Here is a 14,353-nt window from a genome sequence, read left to right on the forward strand (position 1 = left end):
TGTCAAACGAAAGCCAAGAGCAATTCTAGAAGAACTCCAAGTGTTGAGGCTGTGGACACAAGTTATTGGAAGGACTCATGGAGGAACCATAGGGTGGCTGATTTCATCACCTCCCACCTCGAGTAGAGAACAAAGATAGGCTGGAGTATTTGGTGTAAATGTTGGGCCAGAGGCCAAGCTCAGGAGGAGGAGGGAGCTCTACTTCCCTAAGAGAAGTTTATTAGGATGCCCTGTCTGGTAGTAAACACCCCCTCTTCTACAATCCCTGTGGCTGACTGTGGTGTACATACTACCTTCCCACACAGGCTGACCCAGCCTCAGCTACAAAGATAGCCATGCAAGCAGAAAGTAAACATCTAAAGCAAGCAAACACCCTGAAAGAGTAACATACAAGCTAAAGAACAAAGGAAACGTCACTAAATGAGAATTTTTGCAGCAAACAAATGGAAACTTTGAAAACAGTATCATTGAAAACCACAGAAAGAGAATGGATACTGCATCCTTAAAACAAAAGATTATTTTTAAGACCCCCGATTAGAAAAAAGAAAATGCTTACCAAATAAAAATCTTAATAGATAAGACAAAAAGCAGAAAATATTCAACTGAAGAGAGGATATGCTAGCTGGAAGCCTAAATTTCACTCAGAATGTTGGAGATGGTGTAATGGGTGCTGTGGTCCACCACCCAGATCCCTGCCAGGGACCCACTCACTCTTCCACCTGTTGGCGGCTGACAGCTCACCACCAAGTCTCTCTCCAGGAATTACCCTTGGGAAAGAGAATTGCTTTGCCCAAGTTTATGTCCTTCCCCCAGAGGCACACAAGTCCCCTTGCTTGGATTCAGAACAATCTGATGGGTCATCCCCTGAACAGTCAGCTGAGGCGTTTGTTAACAACTGCAACACAGCTCAACTTCTCCCTTTACCCTACCCTCCTTACCTTTCCCTCCCAGATACTGTCTCCTGGAGAACTTGAGGAATAAGGCTTCTGCCTGCAGCTCCCCCTGCTTGTGTGCGCTCTCTCTCTCTGACAAATGAATAAATAAAGTCTTAAAAAAAAAAATCTAACGACCTAGCTAGTAAGGTAGATCCCATTAATAGAGTGAAGTCTATACTTTGAAACCAGAAAATAAACTTTTTTTCGAGAGCATTTCCTAAGCACAGCACAAAAATCAGAAAAAAAAAAACCCAGATTTAATCGTTTTTAAATATCTGCATAGTAAAAAATATTGCAAACAAAACAAAAAGGCAATAGCAAACCAGAGGAAAGTTATCACCAACCATCTGCGAGACGCTTCCATGTAGTAGACACCCATATCAGCATCACGACTTTGCTCTTGGGGTAACATTCTGGCCATCTGGCTCTTGGGCTGATGAGGCGTCCCTCCAGGCCCCCAGACAGGTGCAAGGAAATCACTTCCTCTACCTGGCCACAGGAGCAATTCAAGCATGAGCATTTCGGGCCAATAAGAAGGAGTGAATGATAGGGGTTTAGTGCAAGCAATGGAAAAAGACTCTGCTGCTGAATTTATGGTGTGAGGCTGTAAGACACAGGCATCCTGGTGCCAGAGCGAGGGCTAGCCTGAGGATAAAGCTGAAGAAACAGAAGCCAGAAATGAATCCCAGAGACATACACTGGTGCCTAAATAGACAGAAATAACCAGAATGCTCAATGTGTTTAAATGTATTGGGATGAGGTAGAGAGCAGGCAGGGGGTAAACAATTACAAAAGACTTTGAGGCTGAACTGTGGTATATAGAAAACTATGCAAATGGAAAAGCAGTTATTACTAGGTGTTGTGGGTTCAATCACATTCCCCATAAAGATATGCTGAAATCCTTAACTCTCCCCCACCCCACCCCATTTGTGTGTGTGTGTGTGTGTGTGTGTGTGTGTGTGTGTGTGTTTTATTTGCAAATAGTGTCTCTGCAAATGTAATCAAGTTAAAATGAGGTCACACTGGATTAGGGTGAGCCCGAAACCCCGTGACTGGTGTCCTTTTAAGGAAGGAGGTTTGGAGGAAGAAAAGACACATGGGAAAGAAGTCCACATGAAGACCAGGACAGAAATGGGAGTTACGCTGCAACTGCAAGCCAAAGAAGGCCAGGGATAGCTGCCAACCACCAGAGGCTAGAAGAGGCAAGGAAGGATTCTCCCCTAGAACCTTCATAGGCAGCATGGCCCTTCCACCACCATGATTTCAGACTTCTGTCCTCCAGAACTGAGAGAATACATTTCTGTTGTTTTAAACCATCCAGTTTGTGGTAATTTATTATGGCAGACTTGGGAAAGTAATATACCATATGATTATTAACTTCAAGGAAAAGCAAAGAGTTGTGCAAGGAAAAAAAATACGGGTATAATACAGAAATCCGTTCCAGGTAGCATTTCTATAGACAGAATAATGAAAAAATAAACAAATAAATTACAATATAACCATATTGGGAAGATAGGGAGAGGGGGCCTGGTAATTATTTTGGTTTATTGGCAGCAGAGAATCAAATTCTTGCCTTCTGTCGTGTGAACTTTACCCTCTATCATGGGAACTCAACAGATCATGGGAAAATTGAGAAATGAAGTAATATCGTTAATAAGTTGGGTACATTGAGACATGGACAAATGCCAAAGAAACAGCTAAAAGTTGAAAATGGTCATCTCTGGAGAATGAGACATGAGAAATTGGATATTGGTGTACTACTAGACTGGACTGTTTTTCATAATAAATCATGTAGCACTACTTGGCCCATTAAATTATGCATGTATCAACTTTGATGAAAATAAAAATGAAATTAAAGAGTAAAAAATAAGCAATAATGAACAGACAGTTCACAAAGGAAGAAATTCAAATGAAGAACATATGAACACATGCCTAAACTCAATCACAATCAGGCCAATTCAATTTAAAATAAATTTTAAAAATAAGTCTAATAATATTAAATCAAATATTAAATCTGCCACCAACTAAGTACAATTAGTTTGGAAAGAAATTTGGAAATTTGAAAATGTTGAGTAAAATTGAGAATGTGTAGACAACACTGCTAATCCATTCTGGCTTGAATCCCAGGAAACTTGTACAGGAGCAGAAAAAACCATGTTGGAGGAAGTTAATTACAATGTTGTTTATAATAGTGAAAATCCAGAGAGGATTAAATGTTTACCAATAGATACTTATCCATTCCAGATAGGATATTTTATATTTTCATATAATACTATCTGACAATGAAAAGGGATAAACTAACTTTATATATATGAAAACACAGAGTGAAAATTTTCAGTGAAAAAGAAATGGAAAGAACAGTTTATCCAACCTATTACCAGTGAAACAAATTTGAAAACATACTAACCATATGCTGCTCATGAACATCTGAATGTAAAAGCATAAAAACATTGATTGGAGGGATACACGCTAAATTCATGAGAGAAGGCAAGTTGGAGAAAGGTTTACAAAATGGAACTGAAGGTGAATACGGAAAGAACATCCACTTCATCTGCAATATGTTAGTTCTTATATGTAAAAATTCTTTTAAGGATGGGAAATTAGCCCTGCAGATTTTTGGTTTGTGAGTCTCCATAGTCACATAAAATCACTAAATAATAATAGAATCAATAAATAATAATATTTGTTATATTTAAGTTACATATTAAATAATAATATATAGTATATGTATTTTTAAAATAAAATTAAAACTCTTAAGGAAATATGAGAAAGGACTATTAATTGTCAATTCTGGGTGGTTGGTACTCAGGGTTTTAAAAAATGGAATCTAAGTACTTTTCTGTATTTTTATTACTCAAATTTTTAAAACTAGCTGTAAAAATGTTTCATTGGGAAATTTCAAAAATTGACTCAAAAAGAATGCAAATGCCTGAATAGTCTAATAACCTATAGAAAATGCCCCAAAACAGCAGAGAACTGTCCACTAAAAAAAAAGCACTAAATCCATCCAATTTTATGGGTGAGTTCTACCAAATGTTCCGGAAACAATGTCCTAACTCATCCTGTGATAGCATAATCAAAACAGAGCTAGATTATTAGCATTCCAAATTCAGCAGGGTATTAATAGAAAAATCATCTTGCTTGAGTGAGGCTTATAAAGAGTCCCTTCATGATTTAACATCGGGAAAGCAATTTTTATAATATAGTACAGTAAAATATTAAATGAGAAAAAAATCTTAATCTTAAGGCTCAAAGCTAAAAGCCCAGTTGATGTAAAAAAAAAAAAGTAAAATTTAGTAACCGTTATATATTTTTTCAATTTTCTGCAAACAAGAAATAGAAAACTTTTAAATGTAGAATAAAGAAAAAAACCACTCCCCTTAGTCAAAAACAATCGAGGATGCCCTGCACCAAGTGCTAATCTACAAAATGAAATAAATTTAAATATTCGAAATAAGAAAGCAAATGTCGGCAGTTGCAGATTATATAACTGTTGTTGACTTAGAAATTCCAAGAGCATTTACTGACAAACTCTTAAAATAACAAGCCCGGATTCGTCTCTCCGCCTCCGGCGCCCCGCCCCTCTACCCTGTCCCCGACTGCCGGGCCTGCGCACGCGCAATTTTGGCGCATGCGCGTGGGGCGGAGAGGCGGAAGATGGCGGCTCCAAGCTTCCGCACACCGCTGCATGGGCACGTGGGCCGCGGCGCCTTCAGCAATGTGTATGAGCCCGCGGAGGATACGTTCCTGCTGCTGGACGCGCTCGAGGCGGCAGCGGCCGAGCTGACGGGGTGCGAGGAGGGCGAGGGTCTCCGCGGGAGAGGGCTCGGGCGTCCTGGAGAGGCGGCGGCGAAGGGAGAGCCAAGGAAAGGAGGGATGCTGTCTGCCCCAAGAGGGTCAGCATCCTTGGCGAACATTGACACCAGCACGCCGTTACAGACGATTTTCCTGTAGATACCTGTAATGAGCGGGCCAGGGATCTATCTACTTTCGTGTTGTTTTGGTCGCAGGAGCTACATAGCTCCTTGCCACGCCAGTGTGTGTCTTTTCCTTTCAGCTATTAGTCTCAAGAACACAAGCCCCTGAGAGCAGCGATATTATAACAAGTTCAAAAACCAAATATTCCGAAAATATTGCTAATTAATATTAAATTTTTAGTAAATATTAAAAGCTGCGTCGTATTTAATTTACTCAGTACACAAAAGCACCCTTTAGCAACTGAAGGGCACAAAAATGAAATGAGGTTGTGAGATCCTGGCGTGAAGTATTTTTAAACCCACTGAACAGCATACTCTGCCCTGTACCAATAGCCAGTTAGCCACGTGTGGCTACCGAATCCTTTAATTGTGGCTAGTGCGACTGCAGAACGTAATTTTTCATTTGACTTATAATTTTAAATAGCTACATAACTAGCAGCCTATGGAATTTTCCGTAGCACTTTATAAATAATAAAATTGACTTGTTGAAGTGCCCCCATAAATTTTAAATGACATTGAAAGAATACCTACATTGTAATTTTTTAATGAAAGGAATTTGAGTAATTAGATTTATTTGAAGATCGAGATCGAAATTGGTTTTCTCAAGATGAAACAGCTGTCAGGCTTCATAGATCTATATTTCTATATTGTGTTTATCTCTCTTAAACCTTGTCAGATTTTTCCATATATAAAAAGCCCCAACTCTTATTAAACTAGCTTTTCGTTGTAAACGATGGAACTTTGGGATTTACTGGAATATAGAATGGTACAGTACTGATTTTTATAATTTGTCTTTTAGTCTCAAGATGTCCCAGAAAGATTTACAAAGCACAAATTGCATTGCAAAGTATGCTGCGAAAGGAGCTGATTTTGTTATAAAGTTGGTTTATTTCTGGTCTTGGAATTCTGTTTATGAAAGCAGGATAGTTATTTTCAAATAAAAGCCTCCTGGTAAGATTCAGCAGACTTCCCACAGAATAATAAAGTTTTGTCAGATAATGTGGACTGATTGCAAAAATTAGAAGGTGCTAGAGTTTGTTTTTGGATAGTTGTTTGAGGAGTTAGTTGCCAGAGAGACTTCCTAAAACCCATCAAACCTAGTTCTGTGATGGAGATAATTGGTGCTTTTGATGCATATGTAGATTATAGGCAGAGAAATAAATTTAATTGAAGGATAAAGTACAGTATAAGAAAGAATTTATTCAAAAGCATTTTAAAGTTACTACTAACATTCTAAGATCAGATACTCTGATCTTTTCCCAGTTCAGTGTACAGCTGTACAAATAAGGAATTTCTTTGCTGCTCTAAATCTATTAAAAGAAAGGGGGAATTTTTTTCCCTAGGATATGCTAATGGATTTGTGAATGTTACATACTTTTAAATGACAGAGAAAGCATCTTTCATAAATAAAGAATGTAATAATACTAACCCTATCATTGTGGGGAAGTACTAAACTAGGAGCTCCTTGTGAGAAGCATTGCCGCTTTTCATATTGGTATTTTCAATCCTCAACCTTATTCCATAGTTTTTATGTAATGTTTTATAGAAATTAATTGAAAGCCATCTATTTTATGGACTTAAATTACACACCCCAAACAATTTTGAGTTAAACGGTATTAAAAGCACGAAGTGGTTGTCAGAAATGAGTGTGTTTATAAATTTCTTTTATATTTTCATATTTGGGGACAAGTGATGCAAAGAAATACACAATAGAAGTAGATTGAGAGTCCTTTTCTGTGGTGTCTATTTTTATCCTACCAAACCATATTTATTTTGTTTTTTTTAGGGTGGAAATATGCCTTGAAGTAGGGTCAGGGTCTGGAGTGGTATCTGCATTCCTAGCCTCCATGATAGGTCCTCAAGCTTTGTACATGTAAGTATATCAAATTCATCCACATCTTCCACTAAGAAATTCACTAGGGTTATGACTGCTTGAATGAAATCATTTTTGTAAATAAATAATATATATCTGAAAGGGTCTACTTAAGTGTAGTGAGGACTTAGGTTGTAAATTATTCTTCCCTAAAAATTATAATTGCATGTGCAAAACTGTTCCATCATACTGCATAATTATAGAAGCAACAAAATTATTTTAGGGTATTTCTAAATTTGAAATTTTGGGGGTAAATAGCCTGATTACCAGGAAAAATTAAAAGTTACTTAAATTTTTTAAGAAAATTTGAGAATATGGAAAGTTTAAAGAAGAAAATAAAAATCACTTCCGGTTCTACCACACATGGTCCAAGTGTGTTTCTTTTTTTCCCATTTCCTATGTTTTTCATTTAATATTGTAACATGATTTTTCAAAAATTCCTTTTAAGTTTTTGTGGTGGCACAGTATTCATTGGATTCATAATTTAATAAATTCCCTCAGATGTGTATGCACGTATGTGTGTTTTTCTACTCTTGCACATTATATCAATATAACAATCTTTTCCATTAATATAACAAATCTTTGCTCTTTTTTCTTCACCATTATTAAAGCATTTTAATTTTTTTCTAAATCTGCTTTGTGTAAAAGTAGTGGAACATTTTCTAATTTTTCAGTAATAGATTTGCCTCATGGTCGTCAGATACAGTTTTCTTTCTTTTCTGTTTCTAGGTGCACTGACATCAACCCTGAGGCAGCAGCTTGCACTCTGGAGACAGCACACTGTAACAAAGTCCACATTCAGCCAGTAATCACAGACTTGGTGAGCTGTTCATCCTTGTCCAATAATAGTTTCCTTTTCAAATAAGGTTAAGAAGGGCGCCTGGGTGGCTCAGTCGTTAAGCGTCTGCCTTTGGCTCAGGGCGTGGTACCAGCGTTCTGGGATCAAGCCCCACATCAGGCTCCTCCGCTGGAAGCCTGCTTCTTCCTCCCACCCCCCCTGCTTGTGTTCCCTCTCTCGCTGGCTATCTCTATCTCTGTCAAATAAATAAAAACTCTTTAAAAAAAAAAAAAAAACAAGTAAGGTTAAGATGATTAGGTCAAAGAAACTTGAGTGGTTAATTAATTTTTAGTCCACTAAATAGTATAATTTACAAAGTAAATTCTTGACTGATGTAATTCACCTTGTCCAAAATTCAAAGGAAATTTCTACTGTCTTGGAAGGATCAGTCATCTTTTGGTCAGAAGTGACAAAGAATCCAGTTCAGACTGGCTTAAGTAAAGAGAGTGTGTGGCTTCAGGCACAGCTGGCTCCAGGAACTCAAATGATATGACAGCCATCTTTTTCTTAAGCTCTGAACTTCTCTCTTTATTGGCTCTATTTCTAGATAGTCTTTCCCTTCATGGTAAGAAGATACTTGCATGTCGGTATCTTATTTCTCAGCAAACACCTCCGTCACCCCTCCATGGAAAGAAACTCTTTCTATTCAGGTAGTCTGACTAGCCCCAAAACGCATATTGCTTAGATCATCTTGGATCATATGCCATCTCTCAATCTCTCACTATGGCCAAAGGGGATTGAAATATAGAGATGACTGGTTTAGGCCTGAGTCATAGTCACACCCCGGCAGCTGCATTGGGATAAGCCCTACCCAAGCCACATGGATTGAGAATGAGAGAAGGTAGAGCTTAACCAATAGAGATCAAGGAGATAAAATCAGAAGAAAGAGGGGAATGAGGCCTGGGCAGGTAAAAACAGCACATCACAATTACAGAATCATCATTTTATTTTAAGTTACACATACATTTTCCAGTCACAGTTTTCCTTTATTATTTTAATTAGTAAGACTTGGATAATTTTGGATTTTTGTTGTTAGGAGTGCTTTTTTGTAAGCAAAAAATCGTAACAGCATGTACTAGGTAGGGATAAGAAATAAAAATGCTTTCTGTGCTTCTTGACCTCTGTTATTCTTAAATGGTAAGAGTGCTTAGCTTTTCTGCTTTTTTAAACTCACAAATGATTTTTCAGCTTAGAAGGAATTAAGCCAAATGTGTAAGAAATTCTTACCTATTAGTAGAACTTGTTATTGCTATTAAAAACTAGATTATCAAGAAAGTACTCAGGTGATTTACGTGGGATCACCGTGGTGGTTTTGCCCTTTAAAATTTTAATTTGTTTCTTTAATGTGTCCGTGATTAGTGTTAAATATATGTTTTTGGTATAATAATAAAATTTTAGAGATATAAGAAATTCAGAGTATCTTTTTTTTTTTTAACAGAGGTAGAAACTGAGGTGAGGTTCATTTTTTTAAAGTCACATAACTAAGAAAGTGATAAATACAGAATTTAAGCCCAGACCTTGGGACTGTAAATCTAGAGGTCTCACAGCTGTTTCAGGACGTGGCTCATGGTAGTTCGTGCCAGAGTCAGCTCTTTCAGTGGTTCAAGGTGACTGTGACGCTGAGTGCTGACAAAGAAAGAAGGAAGAAGTAGGCATTACCATAGGTATTATGATCCACTTACAAAAGTGTTTGTATTCAGCACGCTGGGCATAGATTACCGCAGCCATGATACAAAACCATAACTGAGCTTACCTGTTTACAAAGGAGCACTTTCATTTTGCTTCTTTTTTAGTTTTAGAAAAAAGACTTTTTCAGGGGGCGCCTGGGTGGCACAGCGGTTAAGCGTCTGCCTTTGGCTCAGGGCGTGATCCCGGCGTTATGGGATCGAGCCCCACATCAGGCTCCTATTGAGAGCCTGCTTCTTCCTCTCCCACTCCCCCTGGTTGTGTTCCCTCTCTCGCTGGCTGTCTCTATCTGTGTTAAATAAATAAATAAAATCTTTAAAAAAAAAAAAAAAAGACTTTTTCAGTTATGTCATATGCTTTTTCTTACATTCCTAAAACCAAGTAAACATAACTTTACCTTTGATCGATTCAGGGTCATTCATATGAACATTAGTTACTGTTCTGTGCTAGCTGTGATAATGAGGCTTATTCAGTGCTTTCTGCCTTTACACTGAGTAGCTAGAGCCTGCAGTGATTTTTATTTCCTCTCCTCTTTGTCTCTCTTTTCACTTGCTTTACGTTGTCTTATTTATTACCGTTACCTGTTGGTGGTATTTCCGCTCTCTCTTTCCATATGCTCTGTGCTAGAATACCAAACAAGTGATTTAGTTAAACTTGTATTTAAACTAAGAGTTCAGGGCCTCTGAATAAGAGCCTCTCATATGCATAAAGTACATTTTGCTATATCGATTTAAAACTTCTTATCAGAGGCCTTTTTTGCTTGCTTCCCAGTTCTCGGATCTGTTCTAATGCTCTGAGACCACCCAAAAGCTGAATATGGATGGGTGAGAGATGTGTGTGATTAGACCTTATATCCAGTCTACAATGACTTTCTAATTAAAATCCATTTTTCTTTTTAAACTATATCATTTTCCATGTTTTAATATTAATTTTTTCCTTTTTTTAAAATCCAGTACTGCAATGATTATTAGTATATAGTACCTCAAAGCCATTATAAACAATTACAAAGCAAATTGTTTTCTAGTTTCCTTACCCAACATTTCTGGAAAATTACCTTCTGGACTTTTTTTTCACAATGTGAGAAACTTAATTGCTTTATGTAATTGAAAATAAAGCTTTTGGGGGCGCCTGGGTGGCATGGCGGTTGAGCATCTGCCTTTCGCTCAGGGCGTGATCCCGGCGTTATGGGATCGAGCCCCACATCAGGCTCCTCTGCTAGGAGCCTGCTTCTTCCTCTCCCACTCCCCCTGCTTGTGTTCCCTCTCTCGCTGGCTGTCTCTATCTCTGTTGAATAAATAAATAAAATCTTAAAAAAAAAAAAAAGTTTCTTTAAAAAAAAGAAAAAGAAAATAAAGCTTTTGATTATTTCAAATGTATTTCCTCACTGCAATATCACTACTGGAAGGAACAGCAGATGCACTAGTCATCTTCCTACTTTCAGACAAGGGTACACCTGAGTCACTTCCCTCAAAAATGTTACTTTTCACTCTTTACATGAATAGAGAAAGAAAAGTTACCTCTGTAACATCTCCTCAAAGATACTATTTATGTGTTCTCTTTGAACTATATAGTTAACAGGCTTATTAAGATGACAAACATAGAATTGCTTTTAGAAACCTGGATAAATGGAAGTTGTAAGCCAGTGTTTCACGCCATGCATAAGTAGCCCAGTGATGTGCCCAGTACGGAGGTGGTATCACCGAGTATTAAATTTGAATCACATAATGTAAAAGCTCTTTCCTCTCTAATTCTCCTTCAGCCATTTTGATTACATCTGGGAGAAGGTCTGAGTTTTAACACTTTTTAAACACTTGCAAATGTCACTTTTTTTTTTTTCTCTTAAAGATTGTATTTATTTATTATTTGTTTGAGAGACAGAGGGACTGTGAGAGAGCATGAGCAGGTCAGGAGAGGGAGAGGGACAAGCAGGCCCCCCGCTGAGCAGGGAGCCCGATGTGGGGCTTGATCCCAGGACCCTGAGATCATGACCTGAGCTGAAGGCAGACACTGAACCAACTGAGCCACCCAGGCGCCTCTGCAAATGTCTCTTTAACAAAGAGACAGATGGCTTGGGTCACTCTCAGACTGGCAGCAGTAACTATAACCATAATTTTTTTTAATTTATATCACATTTATCCTTGTAGTCATTTCTGTTTCCAGAAGGTAATACTGATATCCCTTTAGAGCAAATTTATTTAACCAAAAAAGGTCCATTTAAATCTAAAAAGAAAGAAAGAAAAGAAACAGACTCAGAATTCATGGGCAAGAGTCTATACAAAGTGGTAATTGAAGGAAATGGCTTTAGGGATGAGAAACCATCCAGATATGGTGTTTTTACTTTACTATGCCTGTGACAGTGCAGGGTGGCATGACCAGAAGCGGTCTTGTGAGGAGGCATGTAATTCAGTCATCAGAGGGATCAAAGGAATACTTTAAATGGCATTGTGCCCGAAAAGCACTTGGTTTAAAAAGACATTTTTGTCGTGGTTCCACAGAAAATTGGACCCAGTGGTTGAAAGATGTACAAAATGCCAAACAACTGAGCTTTTCAGTGTCTCTTCCACTTTTTTCAGTCCTTTCTTTGGTAGCTAATTGTTCCAGCCACTACATTTATGAGTAATTAAAGTAGAAAGCACATATATATACACGTATTTGTGCATATATTTATATATATATTATATATATATTTATATTTATATATAAATCTTCTGATGTTTTTTGTCATCTCATAAAACATTTCTCTTGGTTACAGAAAATTAATGTTTAAGTTAGAGCAATAGCTTTAGAGCCTGTGTATATCTGTATAGAACACAGGAGAGCCTGCTTCCTTATTTAATCTTCTAAAAGTGAACCTGGAGTGTAAACATCTGAGCTGTCAAAAAATACAGGCTTTTTGAAAACTTTATGTTCATTCTGATTAATAGTTTAATTTCCTGTTTTTAGGGAAATGCATATAAACTGTATCTGAATGAAAATGTAAAAATATTTATCTCTATCTCTGTCTACAGTTTTTGCTAACACATTGTTTTCTAAAAACATGGGAAGAAGGTATTTTTAAAGATTTATTTATTTATCTATTTTAATTCTGAGTCCAGCTTAAAATTCTGACTATTGAAACTTTTAGGTCAAAGGCTTACTACCAAGATTGAAGGAGAAAGTTGATCTTCTGGTGTTTAATCCCCCCTATGTAGTGACTCCACCTGAAGAGGTAAGACATATAACAAAATTTAATTATTAATACTTTCAGCTATTTTCTTTGTAAAATTAAACGAACTTCATGATATGATATTAGTCAGCTGCTGATTAACACAAACTGCTCTGATATGACTCATAATTGTCAATAATTAAGTATGTTGGTAGGCGTAGGAAAGGAATCTCAAACTAATGGAAATACGGTGACCGATATTCATCCTTAAAATTCCCATTGAAATCAGGCCATATGTTTAAATTTGTGTATGTGTGTGTCCTTTATCATGAATGGCAAATTTGCAAAACTATTTTTAATCATCCTTAAATTCTTTATAGGAATTCTTTCTGAAAGTCAACAATTGCCTCCTCTCACAGGTATGGGCGGGTGATTGTTATTTCAGGTAGGGAAAAGAAACATCTTGAAATATATGATTTGGAAAATCTCAATAATGAAGAGATAAATCCTATCCCAATGTAAAGAGAGAATAGTCAAGGCAGACAAAGTTTAATAATGAACTAAGGCTAGCTTTCCTTGAATTATTCATGATCCTGTTTTATTCATCGATGAATCGTTCTCTGGCCAGGCTGATAACATTACGTTCTCCTCTACCAAGATGGGAAAAGTCTGTGTAGCTGCTGTTACTACTAAGGGCAGCTAAGTGGCTAAGAACCTGCTGCCCCTCTGACATAGGAACTCCTATGAGAACGAAAGTCGTTGTGACAAGGTGAACAGAGGTTGAGGACAATGCAACTTAATACAACTCTTTAGGAAAGGACTATGTGAATATATATCAAGAGTGATAAAAATGTTTCAGTCCAATAATTTCAGTCCTTGAGATATAATTTAAGAAAATCATTCAGGGGATGCCTGGGTGGCTCAGTCTCGGTTGAGCCTCTGCCTTTGGCTCGGGTCATGATCCCAGGACCCTGGGATCAAGTCCTACGTCAGGCTTCTTGCTCAGCGGGGAGCCTGCTTCTCCCTCTGCCTGCTGCTTGTGTGCTCTCTCGTTCTTTCTGTCTCTCTGACAAAAACATAAATAAATCTTTTTAAAAAAAAGAAAGAAAATCATTCAACAGTAGAATAAAAGTTGACATTCACAACAATATGTTTATTGCACGTTTATTTATGATGACAATATGAACAGAGGGGATGCAGTTAAGTAAATCATGGTCTATCAGGTGTACAAACTTCTGGCAAGACTAGTGAATGAAGAAGAGATTCTGGGAACATGGGGACACAAATGGGCTTCCTTTCTCCCACATCCCCACTAACTACTAAGCTATGTACTTGCTTCTCCTGAGCCTTACAGCTTCTGGGACGGGGAGATGATTGAGAGTAGGCAGGACCTCGAGCTCTTTCACAGTCCCCAGTCCCAGCAGCGAGAGCCAGTGTGATAATTCCTGTGAGTTGAGCAGTTAGCTGGAGGGCAGAATCAAAGCGCAGAACAGTGAAGACTTCCCTGAGCTTAAAAACATGTTTTACAAAATAAAATATTAGGAAATGAATTAAAAGAGACTCTGGTCTCTGTCAAGACCTGTATCAGTGTTCTGGAAACCAAACAAAAGATTTCAGTGCACAGAGCATGAAGATAAAAAGAAGGAAATCATGAAGGCAAAAGATAAGAGATTTAGAGGTTACTTCCAGGAGGCATAATATAAAAATAATAATGGGAGTTTGTGCATATAAAAAATTGTGGCTATACTTACCAGTCTATCTAGAAACATGAGGGTAGGTACTGCTGGCTTGTGCCTGTGAGCTGTGAAAGATCAGAAGCAGGCACAGCAAGGCTCAGGTAGCAGGCAAACAGCAGACCACCAAACAGGACCCCTCCCTGTGAAGATGGAAAGCCTCCCT

At 37.7% G+C, this 14,353-nt stretch overlaps 1 protein-coding gene across 7 annotated transcripts in view; it reads left to right on the forward strand.

Annotated features, from left to right (window-relative positions):
- Positions 1-4,540: 4,540 nt before the first annotated feature.
- The window catches only part of HEMK2 (HemK methyltransferase 2, ETF1 glutamine and histone H4 lysine), a 33,462-nt gene continuing 23,649 nt past the window's right edge, over positions 4,541-14,353 (forward strand). For 3 of the 7 annotated variants that reach the window (XM_045785484.2, XM_087861750.1, XM_087861751.1), the window contains exons 1-4: positions 4,543-4,831; positions 6,699-6,785; positions 7,515-7,605; positions 12,434-12,517. In XM_045785484.2, the coding sequence (XP_045641440.2) occupies positions 4,593-4,831; positions 6,699-6,785; positions 7,515-7,605; positions 12,434-12,517 (501 nt within the window). In that variant the 5' untranslated portion in view covers positions 4,543-4,592. Of the gene's footprint in view, positions 4,832-6,698; positions 6,786-7,514; positions 7,606-12,433; positions 12,518-14,353 lie in introns of all 7 variants that reach the window. The other 4 variants (XM_045785486.2, XM_045785483.2, XM_045785482.2 and 1 more) reach the window with 4 other exon arrangements.

This window comes from Ursus americanus, chromosome 4, assembly GCF_024610735.1.
Source record: "Ursus americanus isolate L20-20 chromosome 4, mUrsAme1.1.p, whole genome shotgun sequence".
NCBI classification, from domain to species: Eukaryota; Metazoa; Chordata; class Mammalia; order Carnivora; family Ursidae; genus Ursus; species Ursus americanus.